Source organism: Cottoperca gobio, chromosome 24 (genome assembly GCF_900634415.1).
Source record: "Cottoperca gobio chromosome 24, fCotGob3.1, whole genome shotgun sequence".
NCBI classification, from domain to species: Eukaryota; Metazoa; Chordata; class Actinopteri; order Perciformes; family Bovichtidae; genus Cottoperca; species Cottoperca gobio.
The window spans coordinates 3,786,434-3,801,329 of NC_041378.1; the positions used below are offsets into that span (position 1 = coordinate 3,786,434).

General features: G+C 41.6%; 1 protein-coding gene across 2 annotated transcripts; it reads right to left on the bottom strand.

Annotated features, from left to right (window-relative positions):
• Positions 1–833: 833 nt before the first annotated feature.
• On the bottom strand, positions 834–12,164 carry tfap2b (transcription factor AP-2 beta). Of its 2 annotated transcripts, none has more exons than XM_029425262.1 (7): positions 12,068–12,164; positions 9,468–9,917; positions 8,040–8,094; positions 6,691–6,910; positions 6,261–6,379; positions 5,363–5,504; positions 834–1,838 (listed from the first exon to the last, which is right to left on the bottom strand). In XM_029425262.1, exons 1-7 carry the CDS (start codon positions 12,113–12,115, stop codon positions 1,550–1,552), a joined length of 1,323 nt encoding a protein of 440 aa, XP_029281122.1. In that variant the 5' UTR covers positions 12,116–12,164; the 3' UTR covers positions 834–1,549. The 2 variants fall into 2 exon arrangements, with proteins under 2 accessions (XP_029281122.1, XP_029281123.1); XM_029425263.1 differs by lacking the exon at positions 12,068–12,164 and adding an exon at positions 10,236–10,412.
• Positions 12,165–14,896: the final 2,732 nt, after the last annotated feature.

Below are 14,896 nucleotides of genomic sequence, written 5' to 3' on the forward strand. Positions count from 1 at the left end.
GGACTGTTTTACTCTTGTTCTTGCAAACATTATTAAGGTAAACAAGCCTAAATATCCCCAGAAATTAATCAGATTTACTTGTAATCAATGTGACTCCAATTCTGTGTTTTCAGTTTTAGTGTTGGAGCTACTTTTTTATTTATATTTGAACCAAAGACTGTACCTTTTTGAATATCATCATTTCTCACGGCTCTCACGTATGTTCCTCCCTGCTGAAGGATGGATAATACATTATTATACTAGATTATTATCTACTTCTGGCTCATGGTTAGAATGAGTTGCTTTTTATAATGAACATCTGAAATTCTTAGTTTTGTTTATTGTTCAACGTCTACGCAATGATCGTAAATTTACTGTCTGCTGCAGCGAATAATTAGTTTAAATGAAAAATAAAATAAAATGTAATGGTTTTCTTTAACGTAGTCATTGGCCCATTAATAAGATCTTAATGGGGTTTTTTTTACACTGGTACCTAAACCATTAAGACATTTAATTTGTGATGGACAGATAGCGGTTGTTAAAACCCAAACTCGCATTCAATTTAAATCAGAATGACTTTCACTGGCTGTGAAACCGTCACATTGAATAGTGAATAACAGGATTAGTATTATTGCAGTCGTTCAGAAAGTTGCTTTTGCAAATGTAAACTATTTTGCTTTCAGGTGTTTGTTAATAATAATAAGTTAAATTGTCTCACATCAGCTAAAGAAGACCACGTTTTACATTTTGAATGGATTGAACTGAAAGTGACTCTGACCCCCCGACCCTTGTTGGGTCTCTGGTGGAGAATTTCCCTGGAGAAAAGGCGCAGGCTGCACACCTCGCATAATAAAACACATGGTTTATTATCAATGTGATAGAAATGAAATCACTGGACAATTAGAAGCATGTCTACCCATCATCAGCACCATGACAACAGCTCTATAAGAACAGAAAAACACTGGATGAGTCCTGCCCCCCCGCCGGCTCACAAAGGTCGAATCACAGATAAATAGGCCTACTCCAAAATAGCTGGCGCACCTATTTACACAACCATCCATTTAAATTAATATAAATAAATATTTACACACATAAATTAACACCCTCCCTCCTCGTATCTTGTGTTAAGTAACCAGACAAACCTGTTTCACAGATAAAATGCTCAATCTTCATACCCACAATGCTTTTTCTGTGTGAGGACAAACACAAGCACGCACACACTCACTCAGGCACACACACAATGTTGTTTGTTGGCTGCTCACAGCATCTCAGTCTCACAGGATGCAGGCAGGGGGAGCGAAATGGATGTAACACAGTAACCATCATGTCCTCAGGGGAATGAAAAGAACGTAACACAGATGAAACATCCCTCTGTGCTCTCTGACACTGGCCCACAGGTGTCTTCCTCTTCCTCCTTGTTCTCTCTACCAAGCCTTCCTCTTCCTCCTCCTCCACCTCGGCCCTGTGTGTGGCAGGTCAGTGGCAGTGGTGTAAAGCTAGAAGTAACGGTGTAACGCCTCTGTCTGTGTGTCTGCCTCCCGTTCGGCTCTCCTTCATCGCCCCCCTCGCTTCATTTCCGCTGCTTCTCCTCTTTGTCGGCCTTGTTGCTGCCGTCCCCGTGCCGGTTGTTGGGAGGGCTGTTGAGAAACATCTTGTCGAGTCCTTTGAGAGCCTCGGTGAGGTAGTTCTGGAGGGTGGTGAGCGCGGCGCAGATGGCGGGGGAGCCGAAGCCATGCGTGATGAAGGAGAAGTGGGAGAGGCAGCTCTGGATGCCGGGCTCCAGGATGGGGCTGGGCCTTGAGTTGCCCAGGGGAGTCCTATCCTGGGCCAGCAGGTCTGTGAACTCCTTACACAGCTGTCTGCAGGGAGGAGAAGACAGAACAAGACGTTAGGAGGGAGCTTAATGCATTTAATGCATCCTGTCTGGGTGTGATATGGTGTGTTTTTAGATTTTACACATGCAAACCAAAGGAAGATGTCCACATTTTGCACACAAAAAGTAGACAATAAAGTATTTTCTATAATTTTACATTTCTAACAGTGTTTCTTTTGTGTTTTCCAAGCATGACAACCATTGTATCCAGTGTTTCCAAGTGCTATTAGTAAAAAGCCTGAGGCAGAATTCTGACCACAAGATAGCAAAGCTCTCTGAAAACCCACAATTATATAACTTGCAATTCCCAATGCAACTTAACCATGGAAACGTGTGTGTCACATGATCAAAACGTCTCTTTAAGCTTCCTGCAGTCAGTATGTACATAATCAAACTGCAGGATATCAGAGCACTACGATTGGCCGCTATACAATCAGTACTAACATATCAATATCGTCCCCTTACTAGCTTAGTGGTGGTGAGACTCTCAAGGGGAGACAGTGAAGGTATTTTGCAGCATTAGTTGCAAACGCTGAATAAAAACTATTAATAAAAGCAGGAAAACACAAGTGCACAGTTCTTTGGTGCACTGAGGAAAAATTATTTAGCTGCATTTTAGTGTAGCTCTATTTTGGGGGGAATTCAAAAACAACAATGTTGTCTGTTATGTTACAGTCCCGTATGTAAGGATAAGAAATTAGCTTGTGTTAGCTAACCAAAAGTGCTGTGAAATTATGGTTGTGGTAGTTTAGTGGATACAAAAGTGAGAGCAGTGATTCACCCAGAAGAGGAAAAAACAGCCTTCGGACATCATATAAACCCAGAGTGATGCATGATGGGACACTAAAGCAAAAGCTTCAGTGATGTGCTAATCATAACCAGATTTAAGAACCAGGTAAAATAAAAGCCACATGGTGCAAACGACCCGCCCTCTGTAAGGCCTTAAAGCTCAACACGACAGCCTCTCCAAATGTTCAAATCAGGATATTTACAAGAGAAGGGGAATGTTTTTAATTGTCTATCTAACTTGTATAACAAAATATATCCCAAAGGAAAATAGTCCCCCTGATGCTTTTCCTTTTTAACTCCTTTAAGTGATGTTGTGTAAGTGTGTCCCAAGGCTTACTTACTAGCACACGTTCTTTCAACTTTTCTCTATTTACCTCTGTTTCATTTATGATTTCTAAAAAGCTTTTGGAAAACAATCAGAGGAAGAAGCATGGACTTGATGGCGTCAGCTGCTACAGTATGCCTGGCCTTTTTAATTGAGTATTGAGTCTTTAATTCCCATAAAACATTATTTTTTTGTTACTTCAAAATCTAAAACAAAGCTGTTTCTTCGGTTCTCTAAACATCTTTATTGTTCATGCTTTAGAAAAGTGAAAATGAGTCTTCCTCTGACTCCATTGGGCACCCTCTCAACCTCATACTCAATATAACACCACAGCATTTATGTTTGACAAATTATCTTCAAGACCACAATACTTTAACTGCAAAAGGCCTCCAGAAGTACAAGGCTAATGCCCATAACGCATACTTGGTCATTAAACAAAAACACCAGATTAATGTCTGGAAAATGAAGTGAAACCAATACCAGAGCGAGACAGTTGTGTGGTTTGAGGCCTCCACATTAAGGGGCCAATCTTCAAATGTTAATATATGTAATTTAAGAAGAGAGATCATTAAATGGATCTTCGTCCTTCCTTCAGATTTCAAACGAAAAATGCAACCGTGAAAGAAAATCACATCTTCACCTCATTCTCCTTAAAATTTCAGCAAATCATCCTCTGGTTTTAGGCCCATATTTTATATTCAAGAGACCTTTCTGTCTCTTTCTCTCAAAATGTGTACTTGCACGCCCCATACACACACGCACACACACACACCCTATAAGCGGCCTACGGGCAGAGCTCCAGCAAATGAGTGACAGGCTGTGCAGGCCGAGCCCAGCTGGGGTTAGGGGAGTAGAGAGGAGAAGCCGCCACCCCGGGCTACACTCAAGGCTCTCGCTGTTGTTTTCTGACGACTTGAAACACTTCACTGCTAAATAATGAATTTCTAACAGGCAGCACCGACACACAGTATTGGAACAGGTTTGCATCTGAGCATCAAACATCCACCACCGAACACACTGTACATACTGAGTACATTGGGATACACACACACACACACACACACACACACACACACACACACACACACACAGGCAGATGGTTTATGCAGTGCAGGCCAGCAGACAGCACTATTTATGCAAGCTAAAAATACAAGCTTCCTGAAGGGATCTTTGTTAGATGCTTTACTTTTTTTTATCTAGAAAACTCATCCTGGGGAATAAATGGACGTAGAATAGGACTGCTCTTTAATTGGCAAAAGGATTTATTTTTTGGTCATTGTAAAAAATAGACAAAAATCCAAAGTAACTCTGTGATTTAATCCACATTTATATATCCACATGACCTCTCCTATTCTGGTTTCTTTAAAGAAGATCTATGTCGCTCGGTTGCTAAAAGTAATCAGAAGATCCTGTATTCAATTCCACAGTTTAACGGCCATAAAAGTTGATTATTATAAGTAACTTTAAGAGGGTTTAAGAGCTTCTAAGACCAGAAGCAGAGGTCAGACATACACTAGCAACCTCAGAGCTCGTATTTAATAATGTCTGGGAGCTGTATAGGGCACATTAAAGTGTCCAGCATCAAATAAGGTTCATGTATACTGGAGCTAAAGGTTATTTAGGTGGTGTAAATGAATGCCTTGCTAAAACAAAATACGATTCTTCACTTAAATGCATATTTCTGCTCATTTTAAAACGGTTGAATTGAATTTAACTGCCCAGATTTTCTTTTTTTTAATCTGCAGTTTCATTACAGGTTAGATCCATATCGAGTTTGATGCGTTTCATTAAGAAAATCTCCCTCCTTTTTAAATGTCAATGCCATGTTCACTGTGGCACAATGGACTGTGTGTGATGTAGAGTGAAGCAGAGGAGACAGGAGAGGTTCGCACCCTCAGGGGTCTTGAAGAGGGGGCCATATGCAGGCCCCAGGAAACTGAGACAGTTTAATTTCACAACAATTTCATTCATCAGAAATGTAACTACTTGTAGAAGAAGAGTGTCCTGGTTTTCACCCTGGATGTGTGACAGTTATGTAATTCAAATTAAGCTGGAACTGTAAACTTTGAGGCATAAATGTTTCACTGTTTTGAAGACATTTAATAAATCTGATGTACTAGGGAAGTTTGAACTGGAAATATATAATATGTATATATATATATATTACTGATTCACCCTTAAACCCTTTAAGTGCTCACCTCTGTGTTGACAGACAGAAAGAATTATAGGTTAAATGTGTCTAAATACCTAAATACTGATTTTAAATGATTAAACTAGGCATCACTATCTCCCTGTGCTACACTACACACACGTATTAAATATTCCATGACAGTCACACAACACCCTATAAAGGCTACGACGGAACAGAATCTAATCAAACGGTCCATCAAACTCACTTTGTCGCCAGCAGCATGTTTTTCCGCGTGTGCAGCTCGTTGGGGTCCGCGTGCTGCCGGTTCAGGTACTCGCTCACGGCCTTGGTGGGAAACTCCGTCTCGCAGATGTAACCGAAGTCCCGGGCCAGGTGGACCGCTTCACCTGGGGGACGATATACGTGTCAATATGAGTATAGACAAACAATAACCCACGCCACGAGCACATGCGCGTGTACACTCTCACGTGTTTCTTTTTCTGTCTTTTATTAAGGATTCATTAACGTGATTTAAACGTGGAGTGGGAATACAGCTGTTAAACTGACACGTTTTCCTTTTACGCACTAATGTCCCTCCGCTGTCATCCTCCCAGGTGACGCAAAAACAATAGAAAGTGGTGCATTTTTATAGGTGCGAATTACCTGGTGATTATTAATAATGTATTACTTATTAAAGGTTCCTAAAATATTATAAATAAATACAATTATTTGAACTACAAACAATTTAAATAAATATTCTTCGGCCTGGTTGCAGAAAAAAAATGTTGCCTTATTTAAATGTTAGGGCAATATTATAATGGCCTAAACTGCAGCCTTTAATCAATTAATTAGTCCTTTAATCTAATTTACTAACCCCAGTACTCTCCACTCGTTCACCATTGAATATGTATTCCCCTGACATTATATTATTGCAGCCATTTTATGAATACAAGATTATTGTCATTCGTCAAGCCTGTAAGGTCATGAACTTTGCAATCCTTGGCCGTGCGTATTCGTTTGAGATGTTAAACTAGTGTCATAGTGAGCGAGTAAAATGCTTTGGTTTCTAGAGCCACAATTTCCCCCAATTAGTCTATCTCAGAGTAAAGAATATATGTGTGCAGTTTCGCTATTTATGGAGTTAAACACAGTAAAGCAATCACCTTCTACGAGAGACGTTAGTAATGTGACATTGGCAGCTTTGCGTCTTCCAGCAGGTAAATTGAGTCCAATCTTCTCCAGCTTTTCTCTCAGACATTTCCCACCGTTTTTGGACTTTGCTCTGCACAAAGAAGGGGAAATAATTCATGCAAATTGCATAATTAAAGAACTAGGACATATATGCCTATATTTAGAAACAATTTTATAATATTACAAAAATGATCTTACAAGGCATTAAATTAATAAATGAAAGTGTGGAAACTTTATCACACAATAGTGTCCAGCTTGTGCTTTGGTGCGTCTCCAGAGATGTTGTTGATGTTAAGTAGAATCTATGCACAGATGCAGCTCAGGGTTTAATTAATGCATATTTAACGAGCCACTTTCACAGAGTTGTTCCTGCATCAACATGCTCTGAGGCTGCAGTCGTACCTTCTCAACACGCCCCCCAACAAGGAGGCGTTGAGGCACTCGGGCGGGGACAGTCTCCTCTGCACCTCCCCTACGGTCACTTTGTACTTGGACGTGGAGCTGAGCAGCGACAGGCGGCCCGGTACCGAGCAGAACACCTCGTTTATGTTCACGGTGATCCCCCCCATCAGCCCGTCCTTCCCCAGCATCAGAGAGCCCATGTTCTTGTGTGGCATGGGAACTGCAAGAGGAAGGTTAGAGGCGATATTACATAACAAGTTAAACACATTATAACACAAGGGGGCTGCTTCATTCAAGTTTTAAATCTCTTCTGTCAAACTTTGTTTAGTGTATGAGAGCACGCGCGCTCAGAGGGCGGCCCTGGCCTAATGAAGCGCCCACGCGCCGGGCATTTACTGTTATTTAATGTCGCGCGACATTCTCATTACAATATTATCGATTGTTGATTGGCTCGCGCTCCCAAATCACATTAACCTCCTCCCCGTCTTTTCTCCACGGCCGGTTTAACTCCCACCAGCAGCACTGGATGCTCCTTCATCCCGCGTGTTAATGCTCGCGCTAATGGCGTAAAAAAAAGAAAGAAGAAGCAGCCAGACAGCCTTGTACATGCATGCGTAGGGGCCAGTGCGAGGGGGGTTTGATGGCTCCACGGGGGATAATACCGCAGATTAGCTCTAAACGAGCTCACGAGATCTCCGTGAGCGGTGCCATTTATTACATCAGCGGCTTAAATGCCCCGCGGGGAGCTCAGTCACTCAACATCCCGTAACTAAATCACCGCACATCATCAGGGCGGCAGCGTGGCAGCCTGTCAGCCTGTCAGCGACACACTGCCTGCTAGTCAATATACCGGGATCGTTAACCCGGCCTCGAACTCGCTATCCCGGGCACCGAAAAATGTGCCAGCATGAAACAGGAATCAACCTTCACCAGCCCAAAACATGGAGATCTGTCGAGTTCAGATCCAAGTCGTGCCCTTTTGTTTATGAGACTCTCTATGTTGTAGTTCTGCAGAGCATAAATCATCATAATTCACAACATATCACAAAATAAATGAGCCTATAATGCTGCAGAGAGTAGAGAAACCCCAAGATAAGATGGCAGCTCTACACACCTGTACAAACATATATCAACAATCTAAAAATAATGCCAAATTATTTTTAGGTTTTTTTGGAGGGGAGATATATTTGATATTTGTAAATCTTGTCGTTTTAATCCTATTGTTGCATTGATAGGACTAATAGCAACATTACTGTGTGTGTGTGTGTGTGTGTGTGTGTGTGTGTGTGTGTGTGTGTGTGTGTGTGTGTGTGTGTGTGTGTGTGTGTGTGTGTGTGTGTGTGTGTTACCTTTCTTAATTACTGATTGATCCAGGATGTTCGTTCCGTTGGTGTCATCAATTGTCTGTTATAACCAAGATAAATACAAATTATTATAGTCATATATGTTTTCACACAGTCCTGCAGGATTCATGTCAGGTCTCTAAAAGCAGGAAAAATAAACGTATTTAAATAGTTTCCACAGAGCAAACATCTGGTTTATAATCCATCCCCTCTTCTTTTTTCCCCTCTTCATCATCATGGCTCATTTAGAAGAAGCTGTTCTCACACATTTAAAGACTCATTCATCATCCTGCGATATACATTCCTATTTGAATAGACCTGATGTTGTCATCATTGCTGCACGCTCGTATAACAATGAAAAAAATAGAACTTGTTAAAACAAATTTAAATGGGGTTAATAAATGTATGACACGAATACGTAAAGCCAGAAATGTGAATCTAATGTGGAGGTTAAATGGCAAACAATTCGTGATGGTTGTGCCCTGAGGGGAAATCCTTCACAGCTGACTGTAAGTCTATTTCACCAACAATATATATATATATATATATATATATATATATATATATATATATATATATATATATGCTCAATATAAAAATAAAAATAATAATATATATATTAATCCTTTAAAATAATTATGACAGCCTTCAAATTCTATGAATTCAGCAACGGCAATAATATGATCATGGATACAATAATAATAACATTAATAAAATGTACTTTTAATGCATTTTAAAATGACATTTGTGCAGCAAATTGAATAGATTAGAAAACACACACTAAGGTGTATTTTCGATACATATTTGCAGAATCTTCTCAAGACTGTTCTGCTTTAAAATATGTATTAATCGTTAACGCCGTTGAGGAAAAGTGACTTTGAATCCACAGAAACAAGATTTGAGCTCCATCAAGCAGTTTGTGAATTATTCCACGTATCAGCATCTTCTCATCAAAGAAGATGTCTCAGCTCTCTGAAGACACTTCGTTTAGCTGTGGGCCATTTCGGTTTAGGCTACAGCTGCTGTGAGAGTTCAGCCCTGAGGGAGCTGCTCTGAGATCAGTGACCTTAACACTAAAGGCACGGAGACAATGAAGAAGACAACCGCCAATAATTACCAATCCATTCCCTGTATGTATTTATTTAAATTCCGTTTTAATAGCTATTTATGCCATCTAAATGTTTATATATCTAGATTAAATATGTTTATTTTAGTTAAACGTAGAAGTGCTTTAATAGTAATGATTAAACATTTTATACCTGTTATTTAGATATTAATTTGACTAGAATCACAGTGGCATGTTCACCATTCGTTGCTTCCTTTCTCGGACATAATGATAAAATAAATCCTTAAAATAACGTCATAAATCATAATTGAAATATGCCCCATGCACGTGAACCCCTGTACATCTCAGCATGGATTTATCTGACTCACCTGGATGTCCTCCATACCGTGCAGCCCGTGCAGCAGTCCGTCGCCCATACCGGAGTCCAGTCCCGGGTGAGCGGAGTGCAGCAGCACATCAGGCCGCCGCACACCGTAGTCCCGCCGGGGGTCCAGCCCGGACAGCTGAGGCAGAGCACGAGGTTGCGCCAACAGAGCGGAGCTATCCATCCGCTCCCCGGCGGCGTCCTGCCGCTGCCGTGCCCCCCATGCGCTCTGCTGGCTCTGGTGCAGGGAGTTCAGGGAGTACGGGTCGCTGACGTGGGAGTAAGGGTCCTGGCTCTGGTAGTGAGCGAGCGGCTGGTATGGAGGCGGAAAGTACGGAGGCTGGAAGTCCGAGGATGGCGCATGAGACAACGGCGGTGCGCTGGAGTAGGGTCCCGCATGTGAGCCCAGCTGGGACAGGCGCGAGCTGTGGCTCGAGACACCGTCATGCCGGTCCTTGAAGAGGATGCAGAGAAGAACAGAAAACTCAACTCCTTGCAGAATTGGAACCAAATTTTAACTAAATACAAACCATATGGAGGCCTATGGACCATGATGCATTTATTATAGCACAGTGCCTCTGGTCATGTAGCCAAAGTAGCCTAACTGGCATTAAATATCCTGAACAAAAAATAGCACATGAGAGCCTGGAGGAAGAAAAAAGGTTATAACCTAATTTAAAATGTCTCACAACGAAAACCTCCGAGCAATGTCTACAGATTCACCATTTCCGCAAACGAATTGTGAAATACATTGTGAGGGAAGGAAACTCACCGCAGTGGAGTAGGAGTGAACTAACATTTGTAAACCCTCTGTTGGTGTCACGAGCGCTCACGGTAAAACAGCAGGATGGTAAAGATAGTGTTGGCTCGAGATAGACAAACTCATTCCAGGTAAAAGCAGCGCGTGCGTATCTGCAGGCAGGCCTGGTCTACAGCTCCATGAAGAACCTTCCTCCGCCCGGAGCAGCCACAGCTTTGAGTGTGAGCACCGAGCACCCGCCTCTACCCCCGGTATACGGTGTAATTGTTATTCATGACTGAGACTTACAAGAATATTAATGTGCGCGAGGCAGGGGACTGGCGACACATGGAGCGTGAAGGCTCTCGCGCAACCGTGAGTGACGTTTAAATTCCGTGGAGAGCCGAAACGACGCGCGAACAGCATGAGATGGAAAGAGTACCTTCTCTCGCAGGAGAAAGCGAACAGGGCGAGCAGACCCGTGAGAGATTCCTCATCAGAAAAAAATAAAAATCTGACGCAGGAAAGACACACTTTGGAGACACCGCTCCACAAACCGTTTCTGCGCAAACGGCACGTTGTCGTTATGAAATCCAACACAAGTCTAGTGTGCAGTAAAGCTCACTGAGTCAACCATGACACCGACAATCAATGAATCTATGATACACACAGCCTCGTGCCAATGCAAGGCGATGCAGCAAAGGGTTCCACCAAAAACCCCTTTTACGCACAGACACAAAATACCTACACACACACACACACACACACACACACACCACACAACTTATTACTATTATTTTCTCCAGTCACTACAAGACATTTAAGCTAAACTCCAGCCTGCCAACACACCTCTCACCCTGAATACACGGTGTCTCATGTTGTGTTGCAGCTGCCTTTTATTAGCCTCCTGACAAACACACACGAGACACTACAGGGAGCACGAGGAGCTCGTGTGAATGGTGTCACGAGTCAAAAGAAGCGATTAAACTTTATATAGTAGACTATACCCCCTCTTCGCTCTCTTGGATGACTTGTTTAACAACATTATAGCCTCCCCTCCCTCGCGCCGTGGGAGAAAAACCATGTGCGGCACGAGACAAGAGTTTCCCACCGGGTTGAGCCGAGGGGCCTCGCGAGCTGCCCTTTCTTCGTGGGCTTTGTGCTCGAGCCCATTCAGCGCGGGCCGGAGCAGCATTTCGCCCCCGCGCGCGGCGGTATTTCTCCCCTTCTTCCTCGCTCGTATTTAAAAAAAATATATATTGTTCTGGGATCAAAGCCAAATGATTTACATTCTTCTGACACATCATCAACTTCCTCTGACCCGGCCTCACTTATATTTCATTAATTGTAATTTAAAATATAACATAAGCCATTCATTTGTAATTCGACTATCTTTGGGTGCATTTTTTTTGCAGCATCACTGGTCTCTTCCTAAATATCTTTTTAGAGATATTACAAGAGATGAAATAAACATTTTTAAATGTAAGTTTTAAGCTGCTTTTAGATATGAATTTGCACCAAAAAAAAATGCCAAAAATTTAACCCAAATGGCAAAAGTCAAGAAAAGGTGAAATACAAATCATCTGTATCCACTGTCAAAAAAAAAAAAAATGTCTTCCGTTTAACCATATGATCCAAAAAGCGAGTGGACTCAAACCAAAGCCATAAACATAACGAATATTATAAACACTTATCTGTCAGAATGTGTCATGTAGAGAAATGTCCTCAGATTCACAGCCATCACAGAATATCAGGCCTAAAGCCTCCTGCAGAACACCTCACTCAACTTAACACTTCGTGACTCCAACAATAAAAGCATTTCTAAGAAGTCCCGCAGACCTGGAACAGATGGACGGTAACGTTACCTCGTAAATATCTTCATACTTGACATTCTCAACTAGTTTCCACAGCATGGTCGCTTCTCCGGTGTCGGTAAACCGAATGCAGCCAAGTGAGGAAGGGATGTCTCATCCCTCTCTCTCTCTCTCTCTCTCTCTCTCTCTCTCTCTCTCTCTCTCTCTCTCTCTCTCTCCTCTCTCTCAGTCAGGCTTTGTGAATGGGGAACCCCTGTAAAGACACCACTCCTGGTAAGAAGAGCTATAGGGCGGGTTGACAGCAGCAGGCTGAGCACGAGGAACAGCAAATACAAAGAACACATGTTTTATTTATCGTGCAATCCTATCTCTGAAATTTCCAAAATAAGAGCACGACTAGTTAGCAAAAGCCTTTCATGTATTGTACAGATGAAGAACTTCAGAGAAGGGATGCCATGTAAGTATTACAGTTGCCACAGTACAGGGAACACTGATAGATTTCTACCAATTAATACAAAGTCCAGTTTATAGTTCCTATCTTCTAGTATTCCTTAATACTTAAAGGTTAGTGGACTCTGTAAACAACAAAGAGGCCGTAATCCTTATATTCCTGACAAATAATGTTGCATAATATATCAATAATTACCAAACCAATAATGTAAAGCATCGATCCACCTCTCGAACAGCTTCAGTCCTCCTCGGCGTAGATTCAAGTTTGTTTATATTGACAAGATATTCCTGCGTTTGGTGTTCAGTCGTATAACTGGTAGTTGGATAAATGCAGTAATCATTTATTGATCTAGTGTCATAATTAGCAGTGGAATCCAAGATGGTGGGGTTACAGTAAACCCACCTATCAGCTGACTTATCTAAAAATAGTCACAGTGCATCCAACCAACACTTCTCGATGCACAACAAGTAATAGTAGCAGTGCATGATGTCTCACACTGATTATGATATATAGGCCAGTGCAATATGTGGTCTCAAGTACTTTCTGGCATTAAAAGATACATATATCACATGACATCACATGCAGCTACAGTGTTGTTGTTGTTCTTTAAGCACCTTAAGCACTTCTTAATGAAGTGTATACACATTCACATTGTATCTAGCAGACTACACTTTGATCTCCTGTAGTAGAAAACATTCAAATCTCTCCTCTGGTACTCTCCTACAACCACCGCACAATGCTTCCCTTTGAGACTCTGTCCAAATGTGTGCAAACTGCTCCCCCTAGTGTCGGAACAGGATACATGCATCCATCCATCAAAACTGTCTGTAGTCTGTCAAATAGTTGGTCTTGTCCCATTGTTCCTAATTCAAAAGGCCTTTGTAGAGCTTTTGTTTTTAATGAAGTACTTTTAAATGAAAGAAGGACACTTAAACCTCGATGTTATTTCATGTTATTTACAGTAAAGGATTGTCTTTGGAAGTGAGGGTTCATTAAAGTCTGAAGAGGTCAAAACTCCAGCAACACTTAGTATATAGTACGGCTTTATTGTAAGAACTATCGCGTTTCGTCTTGTGGCTGAATGACCCTGATGAGGGCCGCCATCGCTCAGCTCCTTCTGATGTTTCATGCAACAAAAAAAAGACAAGGAAAACTGCCACCGAGGATACCAGACATGAATGTTTAAGAAGCACGGCTGTTCCCATGTTCTCTGGAATAACCCGCTGCCAAAGATTCACCCATCTCTCTCTCTCTCTCCCTCACACACACACACACACACACACATACACAAACACACACACATGGCAGGGCATATGACTGTCAGCAATGACAGATGTCCTGACAGTCTGGAAGTCTGGAGGCATGGTTGTGGTTGTTGTCCTGCAGGGCTTTGACACACGATGTATCAGCATACATTACACACACATGTCACACTAATACTGCTCTCTCTGCTCCCTGCCTTTTGTTTGCAAAGGGACACACTCATTTTCAGTTTCTACTTTTACTGGGAGTTCAGTCCGTGGTGGTTACATCTCACCTGTCCGGCCCTGATGGTCACTCTTATTGTAAACCTGTAAAGATTCTTATATTCAGACTTTACTGTTGCTCAGAGTCAAATGTGATGAGACTTCCTGCTATAATGCCTTCACTCCCATTCATGCAATCACTCCAATCTCCCCAGTGCATCACAGTTAGCTGGTATGTTACAGGTCAGTGCTGTAGACGTAAGGCTGACCTCAGTTCTGTTACTTTCTGTCCTCGCAGCATCTTGTTGTGCAGTATTATGTATTCTATTTATTATAGCAGCAATGACAACATTTAATTGTGCAGGAATTTGCGAAGGTTTGTCAGTTTCTATGTGTTGAAGTTGGCTAACTGTCTCATATAATATGCATTTTTAGTGTTTATTTAGAATTTATTTTTATATTTATGTATTATTCATGAAGGTCTGAAAATCAGTTTGTGAAAAATTACTTTTACATTTTTTTTTATTGTTTGAAATAATATATGCAGCATTTTGCAAAAGCATTACATGACTTTATGGCATCATTGTCTGCATCCCCCAATAATACAGACTTAATGTATTATTCATCATTCATTACAAGCTCTTAAGTCATCGATACTTTTTAAAATATTCATCAGGACTCCCTTTTTCTAACTCTATCCAGTCTACAAGGTGTCACGTTGAGTGCAGTTCTGCTGTTGGCCACTAGGTCGCGCTAGAACACCACAAGAAAAGAGCTGAAGGCCACGAAACGAGGCAACAACATTGATTTTATATATCAGCATGGACTTCTGTAAGTGTGAGTGATGGGTCCTAAGGATGACTCAAGGAAAATGTCAACATAAATTATTTGCAAATACAAACATTTCATTTTTCACAGCAGACATTTTGACATAATTGATACAAAATGAATGATGGCTGACTT